Source organism: Tachypleus tridentatus, chromosome 6, assembly GCF_004210375.1.
Source record: "Tachypleus tridentatus isolate NWPU-2018 chromosome 6, ASM421037v1, whole genome shotgun sequence".
Lineage (NCBI taxonomy): Eukaryota > Metazoa > Arthropoda > Merostomata > Xiphosura > Limulidae > Tachypleus > Tachypleus tridentatus.
The window spans coordinates 134,206,767-134,223,370 of NC_134830.1; the positions used below are offsets into that span (position 1 = coordinate 134,206,767).

Genomic DNA, 16,604 nt, shown 5'->3' on the forward strand with positions numbered 1-16,604 from the left:
GGATTTGAGACTTGTATTAATTCGAAGATCGAATATCTTACACTAGAACATGCACGTGAGCCACATTTGGTTGTTTTTGTATCTTTTTCAAAAGTCGTTTCACAACGTGCATATACAATTAAAGGGACAGAAAGGACGGCGAGGACTTCAGTGAAACCGTCAGATGAGTTGTATTGTCATATGTTTACATGAATATTTTATTATGTCATGTATCTTAATGTAGGGATCACGTCGTGTCGAATTTTATCTTTCTGTTCTAGAAAGTACCTTCACGAAATGAACTGAGTGTGAAGTCTTAATTTATTTATTTGTCGGTAAGGAGCACGACAACATAGACAGATCGGTAACGTATAAACATCTGTTTACACTATTTGAAACGAGAAAAAAAATTCATATAAAAGAAGCTAGTACATCAGCAATCGTGTGAATCTATTTCTGAATGTGCTGTGTATATTATATAGAAGTAGATCGTTTTCATTTCTCTTTCACGTTTCACATGGTGTTTACGTATTCTAGAAACTATGCTACAATGTATACCGTTTGGCTTTTGGCACTTGATGGACATATAACTATTAATGAATACATAAGTGTATTCTGAGATGCTTAAAGTGTTATGTAACCATCATTAGGCACAGATGTGAAGTTCATCCGTTACTTAGCGCAGGCTCGAGTCTGTTATTAATTTATTTTAGAATCAGCAAGAAACTTATTGTTTGATTACTGTACCTGTGTGTTAAAGTGGTTGGTATGGGTATTAAAACTTTAATTAAAATAAAGTACAGAACAATGTTTCGACCTCCTTAGGTCGTCTTCAGGTTTTGATACCCATACCAGACTTTTTGAGAATATATTTTTATTTCAAGTAGGGGGGCCCGGGCATGGTGAGGTGGGTTAAGGCGTTCGACTCGTAATCTGTGGGTCGTGGGTTCGAATCCCGTCGCTCCAAACATGCTCACCCTTTCAGCTGTGGGGGGCATTCTATTGTGACGGTTAATCCCACTATTCGTTGGTAAAAAGTGTTCTCGGTGGGTGGTGATAACTAGCTGCCTTCCCTCTAGTTTTACACTGCTAAATTAGGGACGGCTAGCGCAGATGACCGTCGTGTATCTTTGCACGAAATTAAAAAACAAACAAACAAACTTCAAGTAAGTTTCTCGTTATCACAAATCACTGTATGTTAAAGATGCATATATTTTATTTTAATTTTTTACCAGAAATTAATTGAAAAGAGAATGTGTGACATAAAAGCCTAATGCTTTCTTTGATTGGCCACACCCTCTGCTATGGACTGTAGTTTCGCCTGAGTTATTATAATGAAGTAACACGGACTCAAAACCTCATAAATATTGTTTTATTGCTCAAAACATTTACCATTTTTTGTCGCTAAAGGATTATAGTGTGTTTGTGTTTTGTTTTTCTTCCCCTATTCATCACTATTTAATATATTATTATAGTTTTATTCAAGTCACAATGTGCTGAAAAAATGTGACAATAACGATATTTTGAGAGAAAAGCTATAATATTTACAACGAGATGTCGCCACATAAAAAACACTAAACAACTTTGCAAACAAGTCTTGTAACTTCAACGCTGACGCAAATAGCCCTCGTGTATCTTTGCGCAATATTCAAAACAAACTTCAACGCTTTTGGATTTTTGTATATGTTCGTAACACATTAATATAATTTTCAGAAACGCTACAAACAAAATAGGTTACAAAGGTTAGCATTTTAAAGAACTGGAATTATGCTAATACTAAGTCATGTAATATTAATAGGTTACAAAGGTTCAGGACAATCATTATAGTTTTATTGACATTCCTAGTACAAGTTATATTGGCGTGATTAAAAAAAAAAAAAGACTTATTTTCGTAGCTGAAGGCCACTTGAGCTGTCATGAACAACTCTGGGTACACTTATATAGTGTAGATAGCGCCACACGGCTACAACGAATAATTTCTTCTTGTTTAGTTTCATTTTAAAATAGCAAATCCTCGTGGCGACATGATTAGCACTTATGTATCTAACTCAGAGCAGTTATCGACAAGATAAAAGTTATGGATGGACCGTGTATTCCATCTCTTTCTGGAATAAAATAGAATAATAACAAAAGTATTAACGATATAGAAACAAAGGATACAACAATTTGAAGAAGGATGTTTTCGTAGTTCTTTGTGAAAGTGGAAAAACTCGCCAGCAAAGTTCAAGTTTTTGTACTTATGTTGAGTGTATTTGTACGCGTGTAAGCTTTCCATTCTTGAATGGAGCGTAGTTCTACAAGTTTTCTATACTTGTGTTCAATGTACTTGTGCAAGTTTTCTATTACAGCTTTCTGTATGAAAGTTTAAAGGGTCTCAAATGTTAGGTCTAATTGAAAAGCCAGACGGTCATACTATAAACACGTGTTGGATCTTACTGTACAGGCAGTCAGTCATAAGTAGTTATTATAAATGAATGTTGGATCTAACTGAAAACTCGGACAGCCCTAAGTAGCCATTATAAACAAATGTTAAATCTTATTAGAAAGCCGGGCAGTCATAAGTAGTTACTATAAACAGTTGTTAAGTCTATATATGTAAAATATTTTCTCAACCCAAACGAGCCATTTTTACATATATATTTCTCTACAAGTGGGTTTTCTCGACATCACTGAGTTGTTAGGTCTAGCTGGAAAGCCTAAAAGCCACAAGTAGTTATTATAAACAGAAACAGCACCATTAATGTTTACAGTAAGGAAAGTGTTACTTATAATAAGTTACGTCGTTTGAAAATATGTTTAGCTTAGCATAATAACTCTGAATATTCTTTTGCAAATTAGTTAAGAAATACTGAAAAAATCGTAGCTGAACAAATAAATAAATAATGGAGCGTGTAGACATAACTTGATAATTTAAAAAAAAAACGCTCTTACTTCACCAGTCGTTATATTACAAAATACATTCCAAATGGCACACACACGCGTTGTATATATTAACCTAAAAAACTGTAGACAGGAAAATACATTTTCTTTGATCGAGATTTAGGAGGCCTGCTAATATATATATATATATATACACGGCATCGAACGACGGCGTCTCTTAAATCCTTGTTATTATGCACAGCGTAATCAGTTTCCTGCCTATGATCGAGCAGAGGCCGAGATAACTTCACTGAATGGGTGACTTGTACTAAATAGTGCACTTTCTGTGTTGCCTTTTCATTAGTCACTCACTATATCATGCGTATCTCCTCCAGGTTCTTGATGACGAAACATTCAACACAACGAGAACGGCGTTTAGAAAACTGCTGGGGACTGTATATTTAGACACTACTCTATGAATTATGAATGCTCATGTATTAGAGCATCAATGGTGTGCCTACAATGTGTTTTTACGCACATACGATTAACACAGCATCCACTGAAACTGTGTGATTTTCGGTAAAATTCACTGTTTTATTAACTTGACTTAATATTTTAAAGGATTATCCGATGGAAATGTAACACAAACAAAAGCTACTTGAAACGGATGAATATTATCAGGTTGGTTTAGAATCAATATATTGCAACTTAACTTCTGTTATTTGTTTGTTTGTTGTTGTTCTTGTTTTTCAATAAAGCTATAGGAACTAATTCAGTATTATCAGTTTGGTTAGTACCATAGTTATAAACTAAAGGAATTATAGATATTTCAGTATTATCAGTTTGGTTAGTACCATAGTTATAAACTAAAGGAATTATAGATATTTCAGTATTATCAGTTTGGTTAGTACCATAGTTATAAACTAAAGGAATTATAGATATTTCAGTATTATCAGTTTGGTTAGTACCATAGTTATAAACTAAAGGAATTATAGATATTTCAGTATTATCAGTTTGGTTAGTACCATAGTTTTAAACTAAAGGAATTATAGATATTTCAGTATTATCAGTTTGGTTAGTACCATAGTTATAAACTAAAGGAATTATAGATATTTCAGTATTATCAGTTTGGTTGATACCATAGTTATAAACTAAAGGAATTATAGATATTTCAGTATTATCAGTTTGGTTAGTACCATAGTTATAAACTAAAGGAATTATAGATATTTCAGTATTATCAGTTTGGTTAGTACCATAGTTATAAACTAAAGGAATTATAGATATTTCAGTATTATCAGTTTGGTTAGTACCATAGTTATAAACTAAAGGAATTATAGATATTTCAGTATTATCAGTTTGGTTAGTACCATAGTTATAAACTAAAGGAATTATAGATATTTCAGTATTATCAGTTTGGTTAGTACCATAGTTATAAACTAAAGGAATTATAGATATTTCAGTATTATCAGTTTGGTTAGTACCATAGTTATAAACTAAAGGAATTATAGATATTTCAGTATTATCAGTTTGGTTAGTACCATAGTTATAAACTAAAGGAATTATAGATATTTCAGTATTATCAGTTTGGTTAGTACCATAGTTATAAACTAAAGGAATTATAGATATTTCAGTATTATCAGGTTGATTATTACCATAGTTACAAACTAAAGGAATTATAGATATTTCAGTATTATCAGTTTGGTTGGTACCATAGTTATAAACTAAAGGAATTATAGATATTTCAGTATTATCAGTTTGGTTAGTACCATAGTTATAAACTAAAGGAATTATAGATATTTCAGTATTATCAGTTTGGTTAGTACCATAGTTATAAACTAAAGGAATTATAGATATTTCAGTATTATCAGTTTGGTTGGTACCATAGTTATAAACTAAAGGAACTTTAGTTATTTTACTATTATTATGATGGGTTAGTACCGTACAGAAGTGGACAAAAGAGTGATTTCCCGTTGAAAATATAGTTAATTTGTTATATTTTTTATGTAAAACAATTTATTTGCAGAACATACTCGACGAGATCTGTTCAAATCCTGTTTTAACACTGGCTTCGTAAATGCCTGAACTTTTCATGATTTGAGTTACATTTTATCATAAAAGGTATTATGCACGAGCTGTAGATCCTAGATCTTCTTATTACAGTTATTCTACAAAATGATCAAACAAGTTTCTATGCAATAATCGAAGGTAAAAAATTAAACTAAGTAACATAAACCACTTTCACAAGTTAATATTCAGTCAGCATTCCCTTAGGTTTCAGTACTGTATCAACATGACATGCGTTCAATGAGTTTGTACAGATATTCCTGACTGTCATTCTTCTTCTTTGAGTACTTAAAAAAATTTCAATTGGATTGATATAGAATAATCGACGTGGCCATTCCATAACATATCTTTTAACGACTTTACAGTTTTCTGTTAAAACAAATTAACATTTTTCCAAAGGGGGTACACTTTTTTTTATCCACTTCCTGTAGTTATGAGCTACCAACACTATATTTAGTTCAGTATTGTTAGCCTGGTTTAGTGTTTGTTTGTTTAATTTCGCGCAAAGCTACTCGAGGGTTATCTGCGCTAGCCGTCCCTAATTTAGCAGTGTAAGACTAGAGGGAAGCAGCTAGTCATCACCACCCACCGCCAACTCTTGGGCTACTCTTTTATCAACGAATAATGGGCTTGACCGTAACATTATAACTCTTCCACGTTTGAAAGGATGAACATGTTTGGTGCGACAGGGATTCGAACCCGCGACCATCAGATTTCGAATCCAGTGCCTTAACCACCTGGCCATGCCTAGCCCATAGCTTAGTGACGTGAATACTTATTACTGAACTTATAAGAACTTCGTTTATTGGATAAATTTTGTCCTCCACGAACTTTCTGAAAAACGTGTCTTATCTCAAAGTTTAAGATCTCTAACTGCCCAATGACAAACTTTATCCAATGACAAACGTGTATTTGTTTATTGTTTTTTGATCATTTCATTACGATATCCTGAAAACGTCACCTACTATTTCATTGTCTTATAGGAACCAAAAGAAGACGAAAGAGAGAGAAAAAATGTCTATTTAACACAAACTCAATGGACAATAAATTTTAGTATTAGTTTCTTCGCATGTCGAACTGTCCTTCGAAGTGTGTATAAAAAGGACATTAAGTTACACCGTGTCTGTAGTTTAATATAAAAATTAAAATTCTAACGTATATTTATCTCTCATACCCAAATGTTTGCGATAGTTTGTCATACCTTAAGATATGTGTTTAGCGGTGACCGGTGTTCTGTGTTGTTCTTTTATATATACTTTCGTTGACCTCTCTGTCGGTTCAATATAAAGAACTTATTTTTTATTATAAATGAACAGAAACAAATCGACCAGTGAATATTCCAATGGTATACGTAGTAGTAGACGGATAAAATTAAAGTGTACATGTATCAGACCGCAGATTCAAGTTTCTCTACAAACAGCGGTATTACCTGCTGTAAAGATATCTTTCAACTAGCATTATATATATTCAATATCATCAATGTTTTCAGTAAAGATATACATGCTACTATGTCTGTTCATATGTTCACGTATCCGTGAACAATGTTTATGCTGATATCTATATTGGTAATTTCAATAAAGATATCGATACCAATAGGAAAAAAAATTTTTTATTAATACCCATATTAAAAATATTTTCGTAGTTATCTTAGTACCCTGTTTTGGTTTTTCGTCTATTTGATTTATAATTTAATATATTTACATATTGAAACGAAGTGCATCCCCCATTGTCTTTTTTTGTAAGAGGTACAAGTTAAATTAGCTGTATATGTTTAGCTGATGTCTGTATTTCATGTTCTAAAATAGAATGTTATTCCTCCCCTCCAATGGCACAGCGACATGTCTGGGGACTTACAACGTTAGAAACCGGGTTTCTCTACCTATGATGAGAAGAGCATAGAGAGCTCAATGTGTAGTAAGTATTGTGCTTAACCTGAACCAAACCAAACTTTCTTCTTTAACATATTTATGTGGAGTTAACCTAGTCACTCGTGAAATCTTTGGTTCAACAGTTGAAATTCAGGTGTGGCCAGCCTTACGGGAAAATTCACGAGACACCAGTGAAATTTTTAAATAACGCTCGTTCTTTCGAACAGCATAATACGTGCTTCGAGTATGGTGGAACACAATCTATGTCATTAGAAGCGCACGTGAAATGTCGTGCGTGTTCGTGTCATTACGCCTGCTCCCCGTTTACCTTGTGACATTTCTGTTGGTATTACGTCAGTACTTCCACTTAGGTTTGACTTTAATATTCGACGAATGAAAAGAGCAGCCAATAACTGCTCGAAAAATTACAAGGGATGAATTTATTGGATGCAAAAATACATTATAACGAATGTCTCTGTCCATCTGTCTATGTTCCAGTCTCTTTATCATTATAACTATTTGTCTGTGTTTATGTGCCCAATCCTTTCTCTGTCCATTTTGTTTAACTTTCTACTCTATTATCCATATCTATTGGACCTGGCATGGCTTGACACACAATTTGCGGATCCAATCACCGAACACGCTTGCCCTTTTAGCCGTGGGGGCATTATAATGGTATGGTCAATCCCACTATTCAGTTAGAGTAGCCCAAAAGTTGACGCTGGGTGATGTTTACCATCTTCCTTTCATCGTGGAATAAAATTTCTATACTTAGCAAAGTTCCACGAAATAAAAACCACAGACATCAAGATATGCCTAGTCTGCATACATATCTATATATCTTTCCAGCAAGAGTGCGATTAACCCTAGTACAGTGGTTGGTACCTTAGGTACCAGTATTTCTGAACACATTTTTATGTAAGATTTGAAAGTAGTACCTCTTACAAGTCTTGGATAATTTGATAAACGTCATTTAATGTGACTTTTCTTATAGAATTTCCGTCTTTTTCAATTTTCTTGTGGGGGGTGGTGGTGGAAAGGAGAAGATCCCGCGAACGTCTTTCCACCTTTGGTACACCGTAGATGCTGATTGGCCGGCAGTTCGAGGGAAGATATACGTGATGGCTCGATCCCATCTCCTTTCTATGTAGCAGTCCATAATTTAGCACTATAATGCCGCATGGCTGTAAGAGCGATCCTGTTCGGCGACGTCGTTTCGAACCCATGACTCGTAGGTTACGGGTAGAGTGACCTAACCAGCAAGCTATACTAAACTCGAGGATATGGAGATATGATTAAGTTGTAATAGGTAAAAATTCTACTATTGGTGTTACAATTTTTTGCTTTTCTTCACGTGAGAACATATAAAGTGTCTATTAAAGTCCTCTACTAAGAACAACGAGCTGACCCTAACCTCTCTTTTTTTAATTTGGTGTGTTAAACTTACACACACACCACTTTTATTAAGTGTTCCATGTTTCCTTGCAAAACACGTACCTACTTATATAAGTATTTTTAAAGTATTTGTTTGAAGTTAAGCAGAAAGATACACAATGGGCTATCTGTGGTCTGCCCACCGTGGGTATCGAAAGCAAATTTCTAGTGTTGTAAGTCCGTAGACATACCACTGTACCACTGAGTGGGCATTTTTAAAACAATCATCTGTCGTTTATTGAAATATAAATATATAATTATATTGTGAAGTTCTTTTAAAGGTACAGAAATAAGAGTTTTGTAACATCGGTTTTATTAGCTTGTCTAGACATCGTCTTTCGAAATACACGATGGCTGTAACCACCGAAAAGAATTAATTATGTAAAAACACTGGCTTTCAAACCCTATTATGTACAGACAAACAAAGATAAATCACGTAAAGTTGACGTTAAATTCAAGACAAAGAAGCGCACAATCACCTACTCCTCGCACTTTGGGATCGCCTATTTTCACGCACGGTAAGTCACGTGGAAACGGCTCAACTGTTGCATGTTTCTCGACCATGTGTCATTTCATGTTTCTCTGCACTTCATGTTATTCAGCATGAATTTAAAACACCCGACTGATTGATTTCGACGTAAATGTTGAGTTAACGATATTGTTATTGTGCTAATTGTTTAAGTCCACTCCCCCCGGCCAGGAAAACTTGCTTTGACTGAAACCAAACGGCATGATCCATAACGACTATTATTCCTTTGACCGGAAATGTTTGGGAAGAAGGGTGGGAGCGATATATCAATGATGTTGTTTGTCAGTCTGGAGGAATCTACAAGAACTATTAGTCAGGCATAAGTCACGCTGTTTGAGTCAATAAGTAATATACTGCTGAAGTGACAACTTAAAAAAGAAAAAAAAAATTGGTTTTTACGCAAAAGAAAACCGTAAATACCGTAAATATCCTTGCTGTAAACGATATTTTTTGGCCATAAACCTAACAATAACTCAAGAGGTTCGCCTCGTTCAGAATGCTTAGGCTAGTTCTAAATCCGTATACTATGCAAACAATACAAAATAATCATTGCAATAAACGATAAATATACAATACAATGAGAGAGAATTAGAATGAAAGTTGATAATTTAAATATTCTAACTAATATCATGTGGCAAAATTGTCATTTAATTAAGATAACATATGAGTAATAATTAATACATTATTATAAAAGTTGTACTTGATTTGTTCAGCTCAGCGCATTTAAATTATTCTTGTCGGGACAATTATTCATTTTATTGGCAGTCATTTATGCTATTCAAGACGAATTGGCACGTGTATTTGATTATGTTTTTGTTTCATTCATAATTATGCCGTATTTGCATACATATATACTATGAAGTGATGCTATTTTACTTCCATGTTTTATGTTCGAATAGTTTTTTATACTGTGGCTCAAAGTAAGTCGATTGAGAAGGAACATATTCATCTCGGAAGTTTTTAGTGCAACGCAACTTGTCTTGTTTCAGTAATGAACGTTCCTCACCCTACACGCTTTTATAAGATCGTGATTTAAGATTGTTTTTAAATAAAGGTCGTATCATACACACAACTAACGGTAAGGTGAAAATTATCTAAACGTTTAAATTTTAGTTAACCTCGTCATCAGGGTCAGCTGATGAATTCAGTTTTCCTCGCCAACACCAGATGGCTACACTTTAACAGTTGTTTCCGAATTCTTAATACTGAAATTTTAAACAATACAGTTAATGATTCATCGAGGACAACAGCTTCCTTGCCTGACTTGGAATCCTTTATATAAAAAAAAACTTAGAGCATTTTATCTACTTACATAATCTGTCTTGTTGTCATGAAAGTAGTGGTCATTATAGCAAATGGTCAGTAAATATGCTACAAGAACTGTTATTAGATTATGTTTCAATAATTTTGATGAGTAACGACAAACAGTTTTTACAATAGTAGTTAGAAGCCTTCAGAATTAAGCTTTTAGACAAACTAATATATTTTTACAATAGTGGTTAGAAGCCTTCAGAATTAAGCTTTCTAGACAAACTAATATACTTTTACAATAGTGGTAGGAAGCCTTCAGAATTAAGCTTTCTAGACAAACTAATATACTTTTACAATAGTGGTAGGAAGCCTTCAGAATCAAGCTTTCTAGACAAACTAATATACTTTTACAATAGTGGTTAGAAGCCTTCAGAATTAAGCTTTCTAGACAAACTAATATACTTTTACAATAGTGGTTGGAAGCCTTCAGAATTAAGCTTTCTAGACAAACTAATATTCTTCTAGAAGTTGTAACTTTCGTGATCTTGTTTAATGAGTAAAGTAAAAATTGTAAATGACCAGTAAAATATGTTAATTTAGATGTACCGCTCGATCAGAAGAGAATCTCATAAGGTGACCAGCTGAGCGACTCGCAAAGGAATTGTTAATTATATCATATAAAAGATGTTGAGTAACCAGCTGAGCACCTAACAGAAAATGTATTGATGACCAATAAAAACCTTATATCAACGATCTTGAATGATCACTACAGAACATCACAGAGTGACTAGCTGAGCGCTTCGCAGTAGAAGTGTTGATGATATCATATGAAGGATATTGAGTAACCAGTTTAACAGCTCACAGAAGATTTCTTGATAGCCAATATAAAACCTAATATTAACGATTTTAAATTATCAATAGAGAACCTACAAAGTGAACAGCTGAGAGCTTCTCAGTAGAGGTCTTAATGACATTATATAAAGGATTATGAGTACCAGTGGAATACCTCACAGAAGGTGTGTTGATGACAAACAAAAAACTTAGATTAACCATCTTGACTGATCAGTAAAGAACCTCAAGCAGACGTCTTGTGTGGCTCATAGTGATATTATTTAGTGCAATTGCATTTAAATCAGTATTTTCCCCAGTATTCCTGCTTTGAATGGTTCATATACTACGTATATAAGGGTAAGAAAGATCAAATATAATAAACCACCGTTAATAAAAGTTGTATATTTCAGTCTTCACACAGGTACTAATTCACGAGTATTACCACAAATTCGTAAAATAAAAATATCAAAAAAGACACCTAAGAATTGTCACCTAGTAATAGACATATGTAATGTATTACAAATTATACTTCTGACGTCAGCACTTGATTATCCAGAATAGGGATTTCCCAACACCATAGACTCTATGATTATATGCAGTACGAGACAATGTAAATTAATCGATAAACAGTAAAAACGTACAGACTTAATCAGATGATACTACTATACAGGGTTTGTCAAGTGTTGCTTTGTTCCTTGTACATAAAGAAAGATTAATATTCATTTGCCAAATAAAGAGTTTTACTCATTTCTATTACCCGTGTAGTAACTTCATGGTGAGACTTGTCACGATGTTACTAGTTTCTCGGAATATAAACCAGCATGCTTTGACTAGCTGATATGAATTAGTATTTTCAAATTAGTGATAGCTTGTAATTAGAAGGCTGGATTTTTCTTGTTTAAAAATCTGTAAGTTTCAATTGACGTCTTTTTCTAGATTTGAACAATAGCACAGATTATTATTGTTTTTCAATTTTGCGCAAAGCTACACGAGGGCTATCTGCACTAGCCGTCCCTAATTTAGCAGTGTAAGGCTAGAGGGAAGGCAACTAGTCATCACCACCCACCGCCAACTCTCAAACTTCTCTTTTACCAACGAATAGTGAGATTGACTGTAACTTTATAATGTTCCCTCGGCTGAAAGAGCAAGTATGTTTGGTTTGACGAGGATCTGAACCTGCGACCTTCGCATTAGGAGTCGAGTGCTTTAACCACTTGGCTATGCCGGGCATAATAGTACATGTAATGGCATTTTTACTCACTGAAGTAGAGATACAAACGCACGTGTTGGCCTTTACATTTCTATAACCCGTAGGTGGTTGACATTAACTACGTTATGAAAAATCATTTCTGTTTCATTTAATATGTCATATACAAGAGTTGAAACGAACAATACAGCTGCATTGTTTATCGCATCACGAAAACATGAGTATTTAATGTACACGAATTGATATTTTCTCCCCGATACAAAGGCGTATCGTAATAGCAGGTTTATTTTAAAACTTATATACTTTCAAGAGACGATTTTACACACCCTAACGAAATAATTTATTTCCGTCTTGTTTGGATCAACCTTTGTTAAAGTTGCTGCTAAATAAAGAAAAAACAGAAATTCATTGTCGGTTTTCAATTCTTAAGTTACCACTTTTTTTTTACGGTTAGTCTTATTGTTTCGTGGCCAGATGGGTTAAGGCGTTCGACACATAATCCGAGGGTCGCGGGTTCGAATCCCCGTCGCACTAAAGATGATCGTCCTTTTAGCCGCGGGGGTGTTATAATGCGATGATTAATCCCACTATTCGTTGGTAATAGAGTAGCCCAAGCCTAGTTGCCTTCCCTCTAGTCTTACGCTGCTAAATTAGGGACGGCTAGCACAGATAGTCCTCGAGTAGCTTTGCGCGAAATAGAAAACCAATTGGTTTAGAGATACTGACTAGGTCGTTTACAGTTTGTGATTTTTATTTTTCTGAGGAAGAAAATATTAAGAGGCGTTGTGTTTAGAAATCAATAAAATTGTTTTAGTTTTGTTCAGGAAAAAAAATATTCGATCACCGTTTTACGTTTCTTATGTGTAAACGATTAGGAAAATATATATTTATACACGCATAATCTTTTATATATATATTTAAATATCAACTGCTGACTACGTGAATAGAAGCAATGGTGGCAGAAGACCTGGCATGACCAAGCGTGTTAAAGCGCGCGACTCGTAATCTGAGGTTCGCGGGTTCGCATCCCCGTCGCACCAAACATGCTCGCCCTTTCAGCTGTGGGGGCGTTATAATGTGACGGTCAATCCCACTATTCGTTAGTAAAATAGTAGCCCAAGAGTTGGCGGTGGGTGGTGATGACTAGGTGCCTTCCCTCTAATCTTACACTGCTAAATTAGGGACGACTAGCACAGATAGCCCTCGAGTAGCTTTGTGCGAAATTTAAAAAAAAAAAAAACAAACATGGTGGCAGCATCATTATTATTTTCAGATACAAAAATTATTTTCTTTACATTGATGGGATAACATCAGATATACTTACCGATTTTGTTTTGGTCCTGAAGACGAGAACAGAAGAAGAAAGAAGGTACTATCGAAATAATGAAGAAAACTACTAACACGCTTTCATCACAGTTTTTCCGAGAAATCAGAAGAAGCAGAATTTGAACAACTTGAAAGTGGTGAGTCGCAAGTATCGCCATCTGTTAGCAAACGTGTAATATAATAATTGTGTATGTAATTAATTTAATCCGTCTAGTCTTTTTGCTTAGTATTCTGTTGATAAAGCTTATTTCAATCGAGCTTTGTGTAAAGATGCTAGAGAACACGATTGTTGATCTCAAAAGAATGTTAATTCTCAACATCCTAAAGCAAAGCGATAAAAGCAGTACAAGTTGGCCTCTACACAGTTTCTTGTTGATGACAACTGTTTGTTTGATGTTGTTAAGTGTAAAGCTACACACCATAATTTATTTCTGCTGTACCCACCACGTGTATCAAAACCCGGTGTGTAGCATTTTAACTCCACAGACTTGCCGCTGAACCATTGAAGGGGGTCTTCTGTGGAAAAATCTTGCCGTTGACAGTAATACATGTGTGTATGATAGATCAGGATTATAATCAAGGAAAGCACGTAATCTGGCAACAAAAATCAGGCGATGTTCACCATCTATCTTTTGTCCAAGAGGGTAAAAACAAAAATCAAGGAATGTTCATCATCTGTCGCATATCCAAGAGGATAAAACAAAAATCAAGGAATGTTCACCATCTATTTTATTTTAAAGAGGGTAATGTCGGACAACGCGTATTTATATGTAATGGATCTATATAGAAATTGTCCATTTATGTAACTTCAAACACGAACGGCCTTTAAGTTGTTTGGGAAAGGGGGCGCTTTTGTAACAAAAGCCACTATGGTGATTGTTTGTGACACTGGTACTTAATTAGCCAAGTTTTAGAGGATTGTGATTGTTTTTGTCACCAGTAATAATTATCCCAGTTTTAGAGGATTGTGATTGTTCGTGCCGCTAGTAATAATTACCCCAGTTTTAGAGGACTGTGATTGTTTGTGCCACCAGTAATAATTACTCTTGTTTTAGAGGACTGTGATTGTTTTTGTCGCCAATGATGAATTTCCTCATGTTTTATATATTTGTGAATGCTTTTGTCACCGGTACTCAACTGCCCTTGTTTTATATGGTTGCGATTGTGATTATTTGTATTACGGGTACTTAATTACCATTATTTTAATGGGTCGTGATTGTTTGTACCGCCGGTACTTAAATACTTTTGTTGTGGTTTTGAAACACTTTACTTTTTACCATGCTTAATTAAATGGTGTAATTTTTCCAAAACCGAATGCTAATAGATACCAAGAGTTTGAAGCAGGTTCTATCCTAGTTCCCAGCTTCGCTTTTGTATTTCACAAACAATAACAATCTAAACACGTTCTTCTGGTATCAACGGGCAACGCAACGAGAATCAACAGATGTGATTAAAGTTCTTTTGCGATTGTTTACGTAAGACAAAGTATTCAAAATTAATTAAGCTAGAAAGTATTAAAAACTAATGTCTGTAATAACGAAATAAATGCTAAATCACTTTCATAAGATACAGATGTTTTAGCACGTGTCCTTCCAAAGTTTGAAATTTAAATATACACATTTGCATATCAAATTGTGTGTGCCATCAATTCATATGTTATTTGTATGGTAATCTTTGTCCTATGTAATTACAAACGTAATCTATTAAGAGCCGATTAACAACTCAACTACAAAATTATTCCATCAGCTTCTCAATATACGCTGTTTCGTATTAGGCAGAGATGTCGTTTACGTGTGAAATTAATTCAGTGCTTATGCAATACTATATTCTCACTAGAGGGCGAGTCTCTCTTAGAACTATATCTAGGTTAAAACAAAATTAATAGTTTCAAAAGATGTGAATATAATTTGGCTTCTGTGATTAGAACAAACTGTCTCTGGAATTTAGCTTGTACTGATACGCTCAGAAACAAGTTCAACTAGTGACATGTTTGTATCTTGTAATTTTATAGTCTTAGCCCTAAAGTGTAAAATAGTGCCATTGGTGTAAAATACGATTGTAAAACACCAAACGGTCTTGTTTATTTCAGGAATTTCACGAAAAGTTACGTTAAGAGCTGTATTTAGTTCTAAACTGATAGAAAAAAAAGGCAGTTAGTCAACAGCGCCCTTTGTCCACTCTTGGACTACTCTTCTTCAACCAAAAGGCCATTCGTGTAGCCCACGAATGGTACCAAAATATGAAGCACGTTTTTGCGACAAATGACCGCTAACCATAAACCATTTGATTCACAGTCTGAGCACACCCAGCCAAAGACTGAACCTCAAATTAAAAGTACAGACTCGTTTATATGACCTCATAATTCAGTATTTTTGTTAACTGTTATTAAAACCTTAGATCCGTAAGCACCTGTTTAAGTATAGGGGATACAAGTTCAATATGGATTTGTATTGGGTAAATTTGAGGTATGTGATTTACATTGATATCTGTTATACATGATACACCCCGAATATTTTAGATTGCAATAAACATTAATAGGTTTTAGTCCGCCCCCGATATTGGTAAATGTAACTTCCAGTTCCTGACTTCCACTCGCATTTACAGTGAGAAGACTTACTTGTACTACATGACGACAGTCGATTTCTGTCCAACAACGCTTCAAACTTGTAATGTGTACGCAATTCTGAAAGAAGCAACTGTCAGAAACCAGCACCATTTCGTTATCTGTTAATATATTTCATTAAACGACGAATGTAATCTGGTTGATGGTGAATTCAAAACCAAGTTGTTAAATATTTTTCTTAATGGGGTCAATGTCGTTGGTAGGGATTTCAAAACCAAACTTACCAGAAGTGCTTACAGGTGTTGCTTGCTTATAACCATGATTAGATCATTTCTCAGGAACTGCTTAAAGAGCTAAGGTGTTGATAACTTGTGATCATGATTAGGTCACTTCTCAGGAACTGTTTAAAGAACTAAGGTGTTGATAACTTGTGATCATGATTAGGTCACTTCTCAGAAACTGTTTAAAGAACTAAGGTGTTGATAACTTGTGACCATGATTAGATCATTTCTTAGGAGCTACTTAAAGAACTAAGGTGTTGATAACGGCAGAAGTAACTGTGACTCTTTTAGGATAGCCAAATGCCTCGTTATCTAACTAGTGACGCGCATGAATAGTTTGGCAAGATTACCACTGTCCCTATCTACTATCTAGCGAAATCACAGCCAAGGGAACAGGCTTGGAGAAATTATG

General features: G+C 34.5%; 2 protein-coding genes across 2 annotated transcripts in view; both read left to right on the plus strand.

Annotated features, from left to right (window-relative positions):
• Positions 1-8,169, plus strand: part of LOC143253721 (uncharacterized) — a 67,448-nt gene extending 59,279 nt beyond the window's left edge. Inside the window, exon 3 of the mRNA XM_076508024.1 lies at positions 7,765-8,169. Within this exon, the coding sequence (XP_076364139.1) occupies positions 7,765-7,853 (89 nt within the window). The 3' untranslated portion in view covers positions 7,854-8,169. The remainder of the gene's footprint in view (positions 1-7,764) is intronic.
• Positions 1-16,604, plus strand: part of LOC143253719 (homeobox protein cut-like) — a 101,969-nt gene that overhangs the window by 8,494 nt on the left and 76,871 nt on the right. The window lies entirely within an intron of this gene.